This window comes from Stegostoma tigrinum, chromosome 3 (assembly GCF_030684315.1).
Source record: "Stegostoma tigrinum isolate sSteTig4 chromosome 3, sSteTig4.hap1, whole genome shotgun sequence".
NCBI classification, from domain to species: Eukaryota; Metazoa; Chordata; class Chondrichthyes; order Orectolobiformes; family Stegostomatidae; genus Stegostoma; species Stegostoma tigrinum.
Window position 1 is genome coordinate 136,219,399 of NC_081356.1, and position 19,990 is coordinate 136,239,388.

General features: G+C 39.6%; 1 protein-coding gene across 4 annotated transcripts in view; it reads left to right on the forward strand.

Moving 5' to 3' along the window:
* ghra (growth hormone receptor a) overlaps positions 1 to 19,099 on the forward strand; it is a 173,176-nt gene extending 154,077 nt beyond the window's left edge. For all 4 annotated transcript variants that reach the window (XM_059644969.1, XM_048527652.2, XM_048527653.2 and 1 more), the window contains exons 11-13: positions 6,074 to 6,164; positions 7,462 to 7,531; positions 8,352 to 19,099. In XM_059644969.1, coding sequence (XP_059500952.1) covers positions 6,074 to 6,164; positions 7,462 to 7,531; positions 8,352 to 9,320 — 1,130 coding nt within the window. In that variant the 3' untranslated portion in view covers positions 9,321 to 19,099. The remainder of the gene's footprint in view (positions 1 to 6,073; positions 6,165 to 7,461; positions 7,532 to 8,351) is intronic.
* The last annotated feature ends 891 nt before the right edge of the window (positions 19,100 to 19,990 follow it).

The following is a 19,990-nucleotide window of genomic DNA, read 5'->3' on the forward strand; positions in this document are numbered from 1 at the left end:
GCCTATGAGTCTGACTTCAGTTGTGGGTAAATTGTTGGAGGTGACTATAAAAGGTAGGATTTATGGATATTTAGAGAGGCAAGGATTGATTAGGGATAGTCAGCATGGATTTGTGCGAAGACAGTCATGTCTGACTAAACTGATTGAATTTTTTGAGGAAGTTACCAAAAAGGTTGATGATGGCAGAGCAGTAGATGTTGTTTATTCAGATTTTAGTAAAGCCTTTGACAAGGCTGTGCATGATAGACTAATTAGTAAAGTTGGTTCACATGGGATTCAGGGTGAGCTTGCCAAGTCGATACATAATTGACTTAACAGAAGGAAAAGGAATGTAATGGTGGAGGGTTGCTTTTTGGACTGGAGCCCTATACGAACTGTTTTCCACAGGGATCAGTTCTGGGTCCTTTTTTGTTTGTCACTTACATAAATGATTTGGATGAGGATATAGAAGGCATGGTTAGCAAGTTTATGGATGACACCAAAATTGGTGGCATTGTAGACAGTGAGGAAGGTTTTCTAAGACTGCAAAGGGATCTTGATCAAATGGGACAATGGGCTGAAAAATGGTACATGGAGTTCAATCTGGATAAATGCGAGGTATTGCATTTTGGTACAACAAACAAAGGTAAGGCTTATACAAATAATGAAAGGGCCTTGGGTAGTGCTGTAGAACAGAGAGACCCAGAGGTACAGGTACGTACTTCTTTAAAATTTGTGTCATATATAGACAGGATGGTTAAAAAAGCATTTGGCACGCTTGCCTTCATTGCTTAGTCCTTTGAGTAGAGGAGTTGGAATATTATGTTGAAGTTGTACAAGACATTGGTGAGAACTCTTCTAGAATACTACATCCAGTTCTGGTCACTCAGTTATACAAAGGATTTTATCAAGGGGGTTCAGAAGAGATTTATCAGGATGTTGTCAAGTATGGAAGGTTTGAGTTATAAGGAAAGGCTGGGACTTCTTTCACTGGAGCGTAGGAGGTTGAAAGGTGACCTGACAGAAGTTTATAAAACAACGAGATATATAGATAGAGTTGATAGTAATTGTCTTTTCTCTAAGATGGGGAATTTCAAGATGGGGGAACATTCTTAAGGTGAGAGGAGAGATTTAAAAAGACATGAGGCAAACTTTTTACACAGAGGATGGTTCGCATGGGGAGTGAACTTCCTGAAGAAGTGGTGGATGCCGGTACAACTACAATGCTTAAAAGACATTTAGACGGATTTATGAATAGGAAAGGTTTGGAGGGATAGGGCCAGGAGCAGGCAGGTAGGACTAGTTTAGTTTGGGATTATGTTCAGCATGGACTTTGGACTGAAGAGTCAGTTTCCATGCTGTGTGACTCTATGACTGTACAGTGTCCAAATATCAGATCATCGAAGCTGAGCCAAGTTGAGTGGTGTTTATTTCAAAGAAAGTGTAATATAAAAATAGGGAAGTTATTAAAACTATACAAGTCAGACCACACCAAAATGCCCTGAAGTGTTTTGGGAACCTTTTCTAAGAAAAGATATACTGGCATTTGACGCAGTCCAGGGAAGATTCGCAAGATTGATTCCAGGTATGGAGGGATTTTCTTACGAAAAGAGATTGAGGAGGTTGGACCTTTACTCATTGGGGTTTAGAAGAGTGAGGGAACCTTATTGAAACATACAGGATTCTTAGGAGATTTGACAGTATAGTTGTGGAAAGGTAGTTTCCCCATGTGAGAAAGTGTAGGACTGAACAGCATCATAACAGAATTAGGGATCACACATTTAAGATAGAGATGAGGAGGGATTTATTCTCTCAGAGGGTAATGAATCTGTGGAATTCTTTATCACGGAGGATTGTAAAAGTTGGGCTGTTAAGTATAATCAAGGCTGAGATAAGCACACAGGTGCAAGCAGGCAGTAAGGAAGGCTCAGGTAGGCAATATTTTAACAGAAAATGAATCAAGAACTGTGGGTGAAAGCCAGGAAATTGGAGTTGACGACTATCAGGTCAGCCATGATTAGATTAGATTCCCTACAGTGTGGGAACAGGCCCTTTGGCTGAACAAGTCCACACCGCCCCTTGGAGCATCCCTACCCAGACCCATCCCGCCATAATCCACACACCCCTAAACACTACGGGCAATTTAGCATAGCCAATCCACCCAGCCTGCACATCTTTGGACTGTGGGAGGAAACCGGAGCACCCGGACGAAACCCACACTGATACAGGGAGAATGTGCAAACTCCAAACAGACAGTTGCCCGAGGCTGGAATAGAACCCAGGTCCCTGGTGCTATGAGGCTGCAGTGCTAAACACTGAGCCACCGTGCCGCCCCGAATGGTGGATCAGATGCAGTGGGCTGAATGGCATTCTTCTGTTCCTATGTCTTATGTCCCCACAAAATTTGGATTTTGGTTCATCAGTCACTAACAATTGTTAACTTCAAAATTATTTATTTTCTTTCATCAAAAATTTGAGCGTTCAATTCAGAACTCTTACTTCTAAAATATTGTCAAGTGTTGAGCCTCCTTTCCATTTTAAAAGAAATTCAACAGTGAACTACTGTAAGGTTGATAGATACATAGAAGACAGGAGCAGGAAGGGGCCATTCGGGCCTGGTCTGCCATTCATCACAATCATGGCTGATTGTCCAACTCAATAGCCTCATCCTGCTTTCTCCCCATAACCTTTGATCCCATTCACACAAATGCTATATCTACTCGCCTCTTGAATACATTCAATGTTTTAGCGTCAACTACTTCCAGTGGTAATGAATTCCACAGGCTCACCACTCTTTGGGGGAAGAAATGTCTCCTCATCTTCACACTAAATAGTCGACCCTGAATCCTCAGACGTGACCCCTGGTTCTGGACACACTCACTACTGGGAATATACTCCTGCACCTACCCTGTCCAGTCCTGTTAGAATTTTATAAGTCTCTATGAGAACCCCTTCGTTCGTATGAACTCCAGCAAAAACAATCTTAACCTACTTAATCTCTCCTCATACTTCAGTTCCTCCATCCCCAGCATCAGCCTGGTACACCTTCACTACACTCCTTCGAGAACAAGACATTCTTTCCTCAGAATTGGGGATGAAAACTGCACACAATATTCTAGGTGCAGCCTCACCACTGCCCCGTGTAACTGCAACACATCTCTGCTTCTGTACTCAAAACACCTCACAATGAAGGCCACCATATCATTTGCCTTCTTTACCACCTGTTGCACCTGTATGCTTACCTTCAGCAATTGGTTTGAGGTCAGTTTTGTTTCTAAAAGCAAACCCATTGAAGGTCTACCTTTATGTATGGTACAACATAAAGAGAGGAACTGACTGAGAAGAGGAACGCAGTGGGTTGTCTGATTTTGCAAAGGATCTGGGGGCATATTAAAATTAGATTGAATAGATTAGATTGGCTTAGATTGAATTGGACCTTAGCTGAGTTTGCCAGTGGAATGAGGTCAACAGCAGCTTGGGTCCAGTTGCCCTGTTGTGGGTCTGCTCAGTCTGCCAGATTGTGTTTGGTGTAAGATTCAACCAAAGTCTCATTCTTCAGACTGTGTCCACTCAAAATTATTCCACCTCCTTCTTGGTTGAAATGGCCTCTGATCCTCATAACAGTCACCCACTCCTACATTTTAGTACTCTTCTCATAGCCCCCAGACCTAACGACCTAGGGTCATCCTAAGAAGCACTGGCTGTTGATACAACATAATGTTATTGAAGGAGGCCATTCAAGCCATTGAGTTGAAACTTGTCCTGTTACCGTAAGAAGCAAGGCAGACTGGGGAGCTTTGTTGTACAAGAGGTCAAAGATTAATAGACTGAGGTGATGGCTTAGTAGTATCATTGCTGAATTGTTAATCCAGGAAACCCAGGTAATGTTGCTGGAACCTGTGTTCAAATCCTGCCGTGGTAGATGGAATTAAATTCAATTTAAAAAGTCTGGAATTAAGTCTATTAATGAACATGAAACCATTACCAATTGTTGAAAAACTCTCTTGGTCTCTAATGTAGGAAGACACTGCCATCCTTATGTGGTCTAGGCTACATGGTACTCCAGACCCACAGCAATATAGGTGATTCTTAATTACCCTTTGGGGAGGCAAGAGTGAATGTTTGCAATTTAGTTCTCTGACCTTTAAATGTTGAGTTTAAGATTCCTGACAGGGCGTATTAGGAGGGCCTTTTGTACTTATTTGCATCTAATGCCTGCTCATTAAAAAGCCAGCTCACCAGAACTAAGCTCTGCTTCTCAATTGAGTTCTCCATGAGTACATGCATTTTAATTCCTGAGATATGCAACAAGTGAGTATGCTGCTTTGACCTCTTTGAGTAGAATGTGATATGCCAGGCCATGATTGGGATCAAGAGCAGGTAAATTTAATTGCAAGGGGTACAAAGGATGACCAAGGGTGGGAAGATAGAATGTAAGAGGTGTTGATTGAGAAGACTGGCCAAGTTGGAAGTCTGCCTGTGGTAGGGAGCAGGTTTTGGCCCTGAGAAAAGGTGGCAGTGCCAGAATGTTTCACAGCAAATGCTCACTTCAGATGTTCGAGTGATTCACTTCATTTGCAGGGAGATGGTGTCTGCCTGGACACCCTTTACATAATGAGCGAGGACTTTCAACCCTTGAAAGTGATGACAGGTGTGTCAGCTTCCCGCCTCAGTGATAAGCTTTGCATGGTACTCTTGCATGCAGATGTAATGAGCTAAGAACTGTGTGACTGTCAGAGATATACCAATCCCATCCAAAGTAAAGTTACACTCACTGCCTTGACAGATTCCAAAGTTAGACTGAATGCTGGAAAATTCTGCCTTGTGTCTATGCCTGCTCTCTGCAACAGCTATCTGTTTAACCCCATCCCCCTGCTCTTTCTCCTTCAATAATTATCAAATTGCCCTCTGATAGATATTATTGAGTTTGCTGCACTTTTAGGTCTGGCTATAGGCTACAGTGATGCTGATAAATGAGTGTTTCTACCTAGCATAAATTCCAGTTCTTATAAAACATCACAAACATCCCCACAGGAGATTGATAATTTGGTAAAAAGAAGATGCTGCTTGAAAAATGTCCCTAAGTTTTGTGCATAGTTATTTTCATACTGAGTAATAGCAAACTGGAGGGTATGGAAAGGCCCTTTGGCCGATCACACCTGCAGTCAAAATCAACCACCTAACTATTCTAAACCCATTCTTCCACACATGGCCCATAGCCTCATATACCTTGGCATCACAAGAACACATCTAAATACTTCTTAAATGTTATCAGGGGTTCTGCCTCTATCATCCTTATAGGCAGTGAGTTTCAGATTCCTACCACTCTCAGGGTGAAGAAAGGGTTTTCATCACATCTCCTTTCACTTCCTGCCCCTTACCTTAAATCTATACCCTCCAGTCATTGATTCCTCCATCAATATGAAAAGTTTCTTCCTGTGTACCATCTATACCCTTATAATTTTATACATCACAATCATGTTCCCTATCAAGCTCCTCTCCTTAAAGGAAAACAAGTGTGTCCAATCTCTCTTCATAACTACAGCCCTCCAGCCCAGGCAACATCCTGATAAATATCCTCTACACCCTCTCCAGTACAATCACATCCCACCTAGAATGTGGATTCCAGAATTGGGGCCATTCGTCAAATAAAACAATGAATGTGGTGACATGGCTACTTTTGAAGCAAGACTTCACAGAGATTTGAACTCAGTATCTACTGTTCACAAAGCAGATGCATTAACCCACTCACCACCACTTATGTCAGCCCCTTGTCTCCAGTTGAGAATAAAATAGGGAGATAGAACAGAGGAAACAAAACCATGATCTCCTGTACTGCGGACAGATGGAGCCCCCACCACTTCCCCAGTATTAAAATTTCTATTTAAGAGAATTCTGTGACTTTGGGTGGGATGCCTCAAATTCACATTCCACCATTAGATATCACAGCATTCAAACCTAGGTCCCCAGAACATTAATTGAATTTCTAGATTAATATTCTAGAATTATACCACTCGGCTATCACCTCTCTCACATATAGATAAATCACCACATAACTTTCTAATCTTAGATTTTTATCTCTTTTGTCTTACAGAGGCAGGACTCTTGTTCAGGCTAATCCTGGTCTTTGTTTTCCTGGGCACGGCCTTGATGATGCTATTAATCCTATTTACTAAGAGCCAACGGTAGGTCTGATGTAAGCATGACAGATGATACACAATTATTAGAAATTCTGTTCAATCTCTTCACATAAACAATCTGTGAGGAACATATACATACATTTTTATCAATCACTTTCTTTTCCTGGGACTACACTGTCCTGGATTTGCAAAAGTACTTTCACAGAACAATTACAAATTTTCATTGATGGTTTCACCAATCACACTGTCCCTGGGTTTTTCTCTGGGCTCTGTTCTTGATCAGTTGTATCAAGAAGCTCCTTGGACTCCTTCCTAAGTCTTAAAGGTACAGTAAAATTCAATGTACCCTTCCCTTAACTAATCTATGATTTTTCTTGATTCATCCACATCTCCTTAAATAGTAGCTTATATTGCTTCAGAATTTTCTCCCAATAAATTGCCCACCATCAAATTTAGGCTGACTTACTGGCCAGTAATTACTCAGGATGGCCATTCCTTCATTTTTAAACAAAATCCACAGTCCTCTGAAATTTATCTCTGTAGACATACAGGTTGTTATGAATGGTACTGTAATTATTATTAGCAGCTGAACCTCCTTTCACCTAAGGAATATGACGATAGTATATGAAGATGGTGTTGAAGTAGAATATGAGCCACAACCTTGTTGAATGGCAGACCAAGTTGGAAAAATGAACAGCTTTGCTGTTACTGCTCTTGTTTATGATGTTGTAATGTCCATACATGATCAGCAATAGTAACCTGTTCTGATTTTACTAAACTAAGGTAACAGTGTAATTACCTAACAGCACAAATCGGAAGTCAGATGGCATCATCCACATTTACTTGTCTTAGTGCTAACATATATTGCCTTTGTTCACTTGTTATGGGAGACCTCCATTTCAGTATTTAAAAACAACTGATACGTCAGTCATACCTGAGCTGCAGCCTAGCACTCCATTTAAAACATATTTCCCTGTCTTCCTGTTACTCATTCATTCCCCACCTAGGTATTGGAGTCTCTCTGTTACAATATCTTTCCCTTTTTACAGTGAGCTCCCCGTTAAGGTTTAGCATCTTGAATTTTCACTGGCCACCTCTGCACAACCTCACATCGTGTCAGTCGCCCTACAATGATTTCTTAATTTCAGTTCTGACAAGGGAACATCAAGCAAATCCTGCACTGGCAGAAGTTATAGGCATGTCACATAGGCATTGGTAATATGGTAAAGGATTTTGTTGAATGTGCTGTATACTGCAGTGACTTTAATTCAAGAAATGGAAACATTTACCCCATAATATATCTTGAATGTATGATAAATGAACATCTTAAACTACTTTTCAGATTGAAGCTCTTTTTCCTGCCTCCTGTTCCTGTACCCAAAATCAATGGAATTGATCCTGATCTTCTTAAGGTAATCTGAGTCTTTGTAAACAAAGTAATTTCTCAGTTAAAGCAAAAAGAAAGAAACATAAATAGTTATGATAATTTTATGTTGACAAAATTTAAACAGTCCATAACAGTTAGAAGAACAACGGGAAAAAAAAGGTGTATGTCAATTGATAGGCTAAAGTGTGCCAACACAGGATTACATGTCTAGGAATGTGTTATACATAAAAAAAATACTGCACTGGCAGTATGTCACTTACAGGTGAAGCTTGTGGAAATATGTTACACAGAAAGTGACGCTTGCTGGGAATATGTTACACCTAAGGAGACATACACGGAAATGTGTTACATTAAGGAAACACATGCTGGAGTGTGTTACACACACTGGGAAAGTGCTACACACAATGAGATGCATGGAGGGATGTGTCACATGAAGGAAATGCGCGATGCTCGGAGGGTGCTACATACAAAGTAATGCAAGGGACATGTGTACACTGGGAGGGACAAGGTGGCTCTGATTTTAATGCCATTTGCAGGAGGGCAGGGCATTCACAATTAAATTTAGTTTTATTCACTTTCGCTGTGGGGCAAGAGGAGCCCTGATGAGAATGACCACAACCAGAGTTCACCTAGTTTGATTTGATTACCTCAATGCAAACTGCACTGCCCGACATTCACTGTGAGCAAGGCTGAAAGAGGAAAAGATCGTAAATATTTAAACATAGTTTACAACTTAATATAAAACAGAGTACAAATCAGCATCTGAAAGAGGTTAATCATTATTTCAGGTAGACAACATATGTTGCAAAGTTTTAAATTTTTTAACTTTTAATTTTTTTTTACAGAAGGGTAAAATAGATGAAGTGAACTCAATTTTTGCAAATCACCTGGGCTACAAGCCTGATTTATATATTGATGACCCCTGGGTAGAGTTCATTGATGTTGACCTTGATGATCCAGATGGAAAGACGGAATTGTTGGACACAGACAGACTTCTTGGCCATGAACACCGGAAGTGTGATAACTGCCTCAGTGTCAAGGATGATGACTCTGGCCGTGACAGTTGTTATGAACCAGACGTTGCTGAAGATGTCACTGTAGCTAAACAAAGTGTCAATGAATTTGGCAGGCTCCAGCTGGAAACCTGTGAAAGAAAAGAACACATCAAGAGCAATACTGGAGCTCCTGTAGGTATTTCAGGTACAGATGTCAAGCAGAGCCAGCAGCCAGATGGTGAAGAGTGCAAGTGCAGAAAAATACAACTAGTTACCAGAGACAGTAGTTTGTCAACAGCAACTACAAGTGAACCACCTCTTCACAGTCAACTCAATAACCAGAGCTCCTTTGGGAAAATGGACTTTTACGCACAGGTAAGTGACATCACTCCTACAGGTGGTGTCCTCCTCTCCCCAGGGCAGCAAAACAAGCTGAAGGTATCTCTGGCCAAAGAAACCTCACTGGATCCAAAGGCAAATCAAAATTCCAAACCATTAGACAGTGCCTACACATCTGAGGTTGCTGCAAAGCAGTTCTGTGCCATCAGCTTGGACAACGAAAACCTACCAGCTGCAGCTGAAGACCTTAATCTAAGCAATTATTTCACTGCGGAAAGCCTTGCAAGTGCCACGGTTGGTTCTTATAAACAAACAGAAATCACTAGGCAGCCAACAATACCCGTTCCGGACTATACCTCAATACATATGGTGGACTCCCAGCAGAGCCTACTGTTGAACCCAAATGTGCTGCCAAGCAAGAATCAACCCACTCTAGCTGGATACCTGATGCCTGAACAACTTGGTAATGTCATCCCCTGACTTCAAAAGCCATGAAGTGTAGACTGCATCGTTGTAAGCGTCTGTCATTGGTGTCACAAAGACCTTGTGTTCAATGATTTGCGTAATATTCCCCAGAATACAGAATAAGGTACAACTGTTATGAAAAATTATGATTGATAAATTAAGAGCTCAAATTATTTTTAAATGTCAACTATATTTGTTAATGTGAGATAAAATCCTGTATTTTTATAAACCAGAAACAATTTCTAAAGTTAAACCAGTGCCATGTAAAAGGAGCTGTATACGATTGGAAGAGTGTTGTCTGTCATAAAGATCAAAACACTGTTCCTCAGCAACCTTGAAGTCCTTGGAAAAGTCTGTACTCTCATTAACTGGTTATTTAATTTCCAGAATTAACAACTGTGTTGCTTCCTCAAAACTGTATCCAAAAGGAATTGGGAATGGTCCAATATTAGGAAATGCTTGTAATGTGTCAGCACTTGTATCAAAGAGGGGGTGGTAGTCTTTAATGAGTTGCAATACTTGGCTTATCTCACCTGGAAAGGATTTCAAAAAGACGCCACACTTTAAAGAGTGGCTTTCAGCAACAAAAGAAATCTCAGTGTTGTGAAATCGTTTAATGAATGTAATCATTTTGATCTCCTTGAGGGGTAACTAATCACTTAACAGAGTAGAAATTCTCTGTACAAAATTCCCCTTCACTCACTATTACACAGCAACAAACCACAATGTCTGGACAGGCAAGCAGAGTCACAAACTAGAATAAGCTGTAGTTTTGCATCATCTCAGTGTTCTATCATTATATCATTGCAATGTAGGATTTTTAATGGAAATGAACTAAAAAATGCAAAGCAGACTCATTTGCCAACATAGAATATCATCTCCACAATTTACTAAAACTTTCACTCAATTGAAATCATCTCTTTACATGATGGCACATCAACCACTGATGCTGTATGCTGATAAATCCTGCCAGTCAGGGGATTCCTGAAAAACAGGTAACTCTATTACAGGTTTAGAAACTGGGGATTCATTGTTTACAAACAATAGAGTTGGACTCAGTGAAGTGGCTCTTGGGACAGCTGGAAGTTGATTCCATTGTTATTTACAATGGGGCTGCTTTGGTTTCAGGGGTGATCAGTGAAGCTGTCTAGACAGGAAGTGGACACAGGTTTTTGTGTTGGCAAGAAATGTGATTTCTCAACTGAATTGAGAAGATAAATCTCAGAACATTCATCTTGGTAAATTGAAAATTATTCTGAAACAAAAATACTTTCATAGGCTTTTTTTCCATTTGTGTTTTATTTTTGAGAGGGACACAGTAGGACACAGTATCTTTACAGATTAAGTCCACATGTTATATTTTGAACCGTGGCCCACACGTTGATAACAGTCACAAAATTTTTTTTTTAAATCTAAGTTCAGAGACAGGTCCAGTGCTATTAATTAATAATAACCAAAGTTTTCGTGGGACAGAGAAGACAACAGCGATAAAACTCAGCAGGCCTGGCAGTGCCTGAGGATAAACAGAGTTATTGTTTCGAATCTAGTGAACACTGATGAAGGGTCACTGGACTTCAAACATTAACTCTGTTTCACTCCACAGATGCTGCCAGACCTACTGAGTTTCTCCAAAACTTTCTGTTTTGCTTTCAGGTCTATATCATCCACAGTATTTTTATTTTATTTTAGTAAATAAACATTAAGAGTTTGGTTTGAAATTACCCTGTTCCGGATGTTCTGGATGTTTTTAACAACAACATGATTGTAACAAGTGCACATTTACAGGTAGCTTATATCAATGAAAATTTGATGGTGAGGATTTTATTCTGTGCTGTGTAAACTGAGTGGATTTTATTCTCTACCACGTATCCCAAAGGAGGAGCATAGATGAAAAAGCTTGTGTAACCACCACCTCCTTTGTTTTTGTTTAGATTCCTAACGTAGACTCTCACACACTTGCTCTTTGTCTTTAATATAGGCTTCATGAGATTTAAAAAGAAAAAAAAGTTAAAAAACACTCTCTACATTTCATCAAGATTAATGGTGAAAAATGGTGTTACCATCACTAATACTAATGGTGGAAATGCCTCTTACTAAAAGATTAATAGACAGAGAATGAATAGTCCATGTAGGAGTTTTCAACTTTAGTTGTGCAATTCTGATAAGTCTCTAAGTGATCCTTTCTTCTTCACAATGGATGATGCCATCACACCACCCTTCTCACAATACCTGTGATAACTCCATCTAACCCCAGCTGTATTACTTCCTTTTCCCCAAGAGGAAACAGCAATAGATTCAGTAACATCCCACAATCAAGTGTACCATTTGTAGATATCTGGGGACCTGGGGAGCAGCAAGCCTGTTATGCAGATACGGTTAAAGAGTCATAGTCATATAGCATGGAAACAGTTCCTTCAGTCCAACTAATCCATGCGACCATGTTCCCAAACTAAACTAGTCCCACTTGCCTGTGTTTGACCCATATCCCTCTAAACTTTTCCTATTCATGTGCTGGTCCAAATGTCTTCTAAATGTTGTAACTGTATCTGCATCCACCACTTACTCTGGCAGTTCATTCTGTACACAAATAAATTGTAAAAAGGTTGCCCCTCAGCTCCTTTTTAAGACTTTCTCCTCTAACCTTAAAAATACGCTCTCTGATTTTGAAATCTCACAGCATAGGGAACAGAACAAAGATATTTGACATATCTATGCCCCTCGTGATTTTATAAACCTCTACAAGGTCACCCCTCAACCTTCCATGTTGCTGTGGAAAAATGTTCCAGCCTACCAAGTCTATTTTGTTAACTCAAACCCTAGATTCCTGACAACATCCTGGTAAATCTTTTTTGTGAAGTCTGTCTGAATTAATTATATCCTTGCAAAAGGTGAACAACCAGAACTGCACACAGTACTTCAGAAGGATTCACCAATGTCGTCTAACCTCAACATGTTGTCCCAATTCCTACATTCAGTGGTCTGAGCAATGAAAGCAAATGTGCTAAATGCCTTCTTAACCACCCCGTCTACATGTGACACAAATTTTAAGGAATTACGTACCTGAACCCCTAGGTCTCCCTGTTCTACAACACTACCCGGGGTTTACCATTAATTGGATAAGTTCTGCCTCTGTTCATTGTACCAAAATACAATACCTCATATTTATCCAAATTAAACTCCATTAACCACTCCTCAGCCCATTCACCAGGGAATGAAGGGTTTGAGTTATCAGAATAGACTGGTATAGGCTGGGACTTTTTCTCACCGGAGCATGGGAGGTTGAGGGGTGACCTTTTAGAGAATTATAAAATCTTGAGGGGCATAGATAGGGTAAATAGCATGGATCTTTTCCCAAAGGTGGGGGAAGTTCAAAGCTATGGGGGCATTTTTAAGGAGAAAGGAGAAAGTTTTAACAATGACATGAGGGGCAACTTTTTTTACGCAGAGTGGTTTGTACATGGAAATGAACTACCAGAGGAAGTGGTGGATTCTGGTACAGTTACAACATTTAAAAGACATTTGGATAAGTACATAAAAAGGAAATGTCCAAATGCAGGCAAGTCAGACTAGTTTAGCTTGGGAACATTGTTTGCTGAAGGAAGTGATATTACAAGCAGCAATCATGCTTGCACTTTTCACTTATGTGCATTTTAACTTAGATACAAATTAAAAGCAGAGTAGGCACTTGACCTACTGGATAATTTTAATCAATATTTCATTCACTGTTTGCAGTGAATCTATAAATGTGTTTCTATCCATTTCAAATATCTGCAATGAGTGATGGAAAATCCTCTGCCAACCAGAAAGCATCAGGGCCATTACATCAATAAATATTTTAGCTTGAACAAAGCTTTCCTCAGGGATAGTAAGAAGTGCTTCTCCAAAAATTCAGTCACAGTGAAACACTTCTTGCTGAAGTTTTGTTTAAAAAGGTCAAATGTAGTATGTAATTATCTCCCTGGAAACAATGTGAATCGAACTAAAAGCTAAGAATTACCTTCAGTTATAATGGTTTAGAAATGGGCAAGAAATGCTGCCTTGCAAGTGATGCCCACATTCCATGAATGAATATTAAAACAATCTTTATTTTAGGCCACTTGATGTTGGCTCCTTTTTCTTGCAGACCGTGTCAATATATGGGCTGGCTATATTTTTGGGGGGTAACCAACTGTTCTGTCACCGTGTCAAGTCAGTACCCAACCAACAGTCAGTACGTATCGCAAAACGAATCGACAAATGAGGCTGCACGAGCAGCTCTGTTCCTAAGTCAAGACACTTGAGAGGTCCCAGATCTTGGCTGAATGTTCTGATTGTTCAATTACGGAACAATTCTCTGTGAATATACACTTTTGAGAATATCTCACTTTCTCAGAGTGCATCTTAGAACTTCATGGGCATGTTCCCCATGATTTTCCAGGTGCCTGTCAGTAAAAAATAGGCAGTATGCTTGATGTGCACTTCTGGCAAGTAAGCCTCCATACCAGGAGTGCACATTCAGAAAACTTGAAACATACAACTTGTATATGAAATTCAATTTTCCACTAATATTTTGAAAACAAAGGCACCAACACAGTATCGTCAAGTAATTAATCATAAGCAACGCTCCAGCACGGCTCAAATATATTCCTTCTTCCAGTTGTTCAGGAGGGGAGAGAGGTACCACCAACATAAAAATACTTCAACTGAGAGGGAGACAGATTTGTTTTAAAGATGTATCTCCTATCTGGGGAAGATTTTCAATTACAGCTCAATTGAAAACAGCCTTATTGTTATTGAAAGCAGGGTTTTTGTGGTGCAGTGAAATTGTTCCTACCTTTGAGGCAGGAGGCCAAGGTTCAAATACCACCTGCTCCAGCAGTGCGTAACTACATCTCTGAACAGGTTCATTTGGCAAACATCTGGACCTCTTCAGTTGTTCAAACTAGGACTGCACAACAACAAGTCTGCTTCCAATTGACTGAATAAGATATAATAAGGCATTTCTGCTATCCTCCCCAGTTCTGGATCCCAATTCTAATTGCTGTTTGAAGTACTCATTATAACAGTGGCTGGCTGAAGACATTTAATGCAAAACAAAATTGAATGTACATTAGTCTAAGGCCCGTAATGAATATGGCACTTTGAATCAATGTGTGTACCATACACTCTTCCCATTGCCCTGCCATGAGTTCAGCATGGCATTTTCACGAGTCATGTTAGACCAATGGCATCTTCATGGGGTGTTCACTCACTGGAATATTCTTCATGCAGTGTCAGTATGTACCTGCTCTGTTTCTCATCCGATCGAACAAGTAATAGTGAGTAGCAATACTAGATTACTGATGTGAGCATCACGAGGAAGCATCAGGTGTGATCTCTATCAATATGAAAATGCCAATTAAGCACACTTAGTTGCAGTTAATCAATCATAAGTCTCTAATTGTTGAACCACTAAGAGCAAAGAAACTTAACATCTGAATCTGCCAATTTAACACCAACTTCAATCATTCAGCAGAAATGTGCTGTAGGCTTCAGAGTATTTATCTGAGTATATGGAACAAACATAGGAGTAAAAAAAAATAGGTTTTCTAGTTAATTATACAAAACACCTTCTTGAGTTAAACTTTCCTGAGAACCAGAAGGTTTTTAGTGTCTAAGGGTAATAGTAACCTGTTCATGATTTTAATCAGAAGCAAAGCTTGATTATCATCGAGACTTAGTCAGAGCTCCACAGTAAATTGATATCCACATAATGGATACTCTATGCCTGAGTACATCACATGAAGCTTAAAACTAGCATGTATTTTGTTTAAAAGCTATGGTAATGGTATATTGTCACAGTGCATTTGATATTTACATTGAAGATTAAAACTTCTGAAGTCATTTGACAGTTTCTTGTTGTCTACAGGACTGTATCTCTGGGGATTTTTCCGTCGCTCCCTGTGAAACCATTATCTTCCTGCTGCTATTTTAAAGGAAGAGAGCTACTGATTTGAGTTTTTTTTTCCTCCAAACTCAGCTGTGAGACTATGTGTTGAAGATTGTTACACCTGATTTGTGACTGTTGGTTACTGAAATATGCAAAGAACTGAATACTCAAATCAGATAGCTATTTTTGAGGGGGAGGGGGCAAAATCTTCAGCTGACCTAGTTAATCACTGTAACAACATAAAACTGTATTTTCACTTGCATTTGCTCAAATAATGGGCTGTACATGACACTAAACAGAAAAGGCACTGTGCGACTTTTCGCCAGAATGTAATTCTCCCTGTCATGTATTTGGGCAAAGTTTAGCCCTCAATCTAATACAAATGGCCATTCCTCATGAGGAAAGTTGTACCAACTGAGATAACAAGGTGTAGAGCTGGATGAACACAGCAGGCCAAGCGGCATCAGAGGAGCAGGAAAGCTGATGTTTCAGGTTTAGACCTCTTCTGAGTGCAGATTATTTCACAGACAAAGCATCACTGCTGAACTCGGTACTTGTTTGGCGGTAAATATAGACAGTTTTAATTCTGGGTAACAATTAGGACCTCTTTAGGGACACTCATACCCAACACTCATTCTGTGAGCACCGAAATATTTCAACATTATGTCAAATTGAAAACATTACCTTTTAATGTAAATGTATTTATTTGGTTCAGTGGTCTGTTGTGTATGTGAACTCCACAAACTGCACACTGTAAACAGTGTACAGAATGTACACAAATAGTGGTCAAGTCAACCCTGCAGTATTTGTTTTGTAAAACAAGTTCTACTTACTGTCTAAATTGCTAATTTGAGATATGATGGTTCATTTCTTCGCACAAAGCCATTCTTCAATCATGAAGATTAAACTAATCACGAGTACCATTCGGCCTATTTTCACTAGGCCTTGTTCTTACTTGCTAAAAATAATTATGTTTGAAAAGTGGAACTATAGAAACTAATACTTTATCAAAACAAATTGCCAGGCCTTCATACCCAGTATTTTGGAGCTGTAGCAATGAATATTGTTGTCTCATATCGCACAGTGTTGCCTTTCTATTTATATAATGCAGAAGGATGAGGTGATGAGTTGTCTCAACTTGTGATGAGATCTTACGTTTTGAAGAGTTTTTTAGACATAGGCCCACTTTGCAATCGTATTAAGTAAGATTTTATAAATCTATGCAAAATACTGAACTAACATGTAGATGTTGTATTCTTTCCTTCAGTTTAAAACAGGAAAAGAAATTTTACCTAAACTGATACAATGCATTTATTAATGATGGGCCAAATGGCCTCCTACTGCGCTGTAATATTTCTGTGATTTTGTCCTGCAAGGCAACTGCAAGCTTTGCAAGATTTGAAACGATATCACATTCATTTGTTTATCTTTTCCCAAAGTATAAGCATGAGTTGTAATGCAGTCTCAGTTTGTTCTGAAAGTAGATGACTTTTCTGTTAAAGGGCCTCAGCCCATTTCTGTCATTTCACCTTCCCCCATCCACTTTTCAGTTTGCAGAGGGTCATATACATCCTTTGAGAGGTTGCCCTCTCATTGCTCACTGCCAATGCTATTACCAGACATATTTTATTTCTCCTGGGGAGGTGCTTTGCTGCAGTACATCACAACAGAGCAGGATAATCAAACGCATTCCACATTATACAGTTCTAACAGCTTCTTTCTTTACAATGCTATATCATATCTCTAGTGGATGAAATGCAGTTTAGATGTCAATCTTGTTCGCAATGTGACTAAACTTCCAAATTCTACCAGAACACTAGAGCTGACCAGTTAATATCATTTGATAGAGTGACTTTTACCAGTCACAAAAGATCATGTTACTCGTTCCAAAACGCAGAGATGAAGCCCAGGTTATCAACTGTATTTTTTTTGTTGTTGTTTAGTAACAGGAAGTGTCCTCATTTCCATGACAATATGGCAACACTGGTTAGAGTCTAGTGAATCTAACTCTGACAATATTATTTTTGCTGGATAGAGTTCACTTTGTCTTAAAAATCTTCAGCACTTTATGAAATCAATTTTCTATTTCAGCATTTTTTGAATCAATCTTCTACCTTTGCCTTTTAGGATGCACAGATAACAGGATTAGATATAAAAGTTCAACCCACAATTTAATCGGATACATTCATGAAACATTACTTATGATAGTTTATTTTTGATTCTGTATGTGATTACTCACTAGTCTGTGATAAAGTCTTGCTCATGGTTTAAGTTGCATCCTATAGTAAACCATTGCTGAGGTTATTGGGAAACTGCATCAAATTTTCCTCTTATTGTTGCATAGTTAGGAGGAGGCTGCCCAATGATAGCTGTAGAAACTTTAAGAGTTTGTTCTCCCCTCAACTACGTTCAAGGAAATAATTAGATTTGAGGAAGTCTCTAACCTGACAGGACAGTACTTGCTTAAGAAAGAGGGTTAGATATAGCTAGAGAACAAGACAAACTGCCAAAATAGAATGTCACTGGATGAGTAATTCAGAGGCCCACGCTAATGATGTGAGCCTATGGATTTAAACACCACCATGTTACCCAATTTGTATAAAGCTAGGTTCCTGACAACCACCATTAATTGTTGAAAAAAAACCTAATTTATTAAAAACAACATAGTGTGGAGCTGGAGGAACACAGCAGGCTAGGCAGCATCAGGAGCAGGAAAGTTGACGTTTTGGGTTTATTAATGCTCTTTAGGGAGGGAAATCTACCGTTTTTACCTGGTCTAGTCTACTTGTGACTCGAGACGCACAACAGCAAAGCAAATTCACTGATCTTTGAAAGGCACATTCTGGCAACACCTGTTTTACCTCACCTGAGAATGCTTGATGAGCTTAACTGTCCCCAAGACTAATGTTCTTCACCTTTACAAAGACAAAGAAAATACAAGTTTAATATGCTGCTACTGAAAATAAGAATACCATATAATTCTCAGCAATTTGATCAGAATCAATGGGAACATAGCTGATAACTTCTTCAAATCAATAAAAGATCTTATCTATGTTAGGCGTGAGACATGCTGAAAACTTCTGATCTGTGAACTGCATTGCCTCTGGTGGCTGAACACAATAGCACCATCCCTACTACTCAAGAGCTTCAGTTTCTGTTCAGAGTAGGTGGTCATTATGCTGATAAATATTCTTGCAGCTTAAATACTAGGTGAATATTAGCTATAGATTTTTCCATACAGAATCAAAAAGAAACTGATTTATAAGAATGAAAGTAGAAGTTTTGTCTCATGAATAGTTTCCTTTCAAGTCAGATGTGAAAAATATTTCAGGGCAGATTTAAAAAGGCAAATAATTTTTATCGTTTAAAGCCAAATTTTACTCTAGCCAGTCATCACTCATATGTCTAGCACTGATTTGCAATGAAACTCCATTCTTCCTTTTCATACTTAATCACCATTTTCTAACTGCCTTACTTCCTTCACCCTTTCAACCTTGTCTACAGTCTGACTACTTTCTCACTGACAAGAAATTTAAGGCTTTTGCTTTACTGAAGACAATGGCTGCTTACATTTTATTGTCAAGGGGAAGATAAAACTAAACCAACACGCCTTGATTGCTCAGAAGTAAAAATCTGAACGTACTTTTTCCTCTGTCTTAATTTTGTATTTTAATAATTAAATTTAAGGAAGATGCAAGAGTCCCAATATGAACATTTTGTGAAGTATATAATGGATTATATATCAGTTTCTAATCAGAGAGACTGCATGTTCTATTTTTAAAAGTGCTTTACCTTAAATGTATGTACAGCTTCTGGTTTTGTAAAACTCTTGAACTGCATTGCTCTGATTTTCTGTAATTGAATGATGATTAAAAACTAAAACTGTGCTGATCAAAAAGAAGTGCTGATGCTAATGTGAAATGCACCATCCATTAAGATTAAATACAGCACCAATATATTTCCACTTCACACCTGGTAAGGATTAAATTCTCAACATCTTCACACAAAATCAAACTGAAAAAATTCTTAACCACCAAATAAATGTTGGTGTAGCAGAAAGTTTACTGACAACACCCTGCTCTTTGAACTATACTTTGGGATCTTCCCCATCTTTCAGAACTGATAAGGCAGCTTCTGCAGTTTACATTCTGATCTGAAAGCCAGCACAATTGATTTTAACACTGTTGTGTGTATTTTGCACTCAAACTGTGACCAATGCTTCAGACTTTGGAATGTTGACAGGCATGAGTTCCATTAGATAATAAAATGTGAGGCTGGATGAACACAGCAGGCCAAGCAGCATCTCAGGAGCACAAAAGCTGACGTTTCGGGCCTAGACCCTTCATCAGAGAGGGGGATGGGGGGAGGGAACTGGAATAAATAGGGAGAGAGGGGGAGGCGGACCGAAGATGGAGAGTAAAGAAGATAGGTGGAGAGAGTATAGGTGGGGAGGTAGGGAGGGGATAGGTCAGTCCAGGGAAGACGGACAGGTCAAGGAGGTGGGATGAGGTTAGTAGGTAGCTGGGGGTGCGGCTTGGGGTGGGAGGAAGGGATGGGTGAGAGGAAGAACCGGTTAGGGAGGCAGAGACAGGTTGGACTGGTTTTGGGATGCAGTGGGTGGGGGGGAAGAGCTGGGCTGGTTGTGTGGTGCAGTGGGGGGAGGGGATGAACTGGGCTGGTTTAGGGATGCAGTGGGGGAAGGGGAGATTTTGAAACTGGTGAAGTCCACATTGATACCATATGGCTGCAGGGTTCCCAGGCGGAATATGAGTTGCTG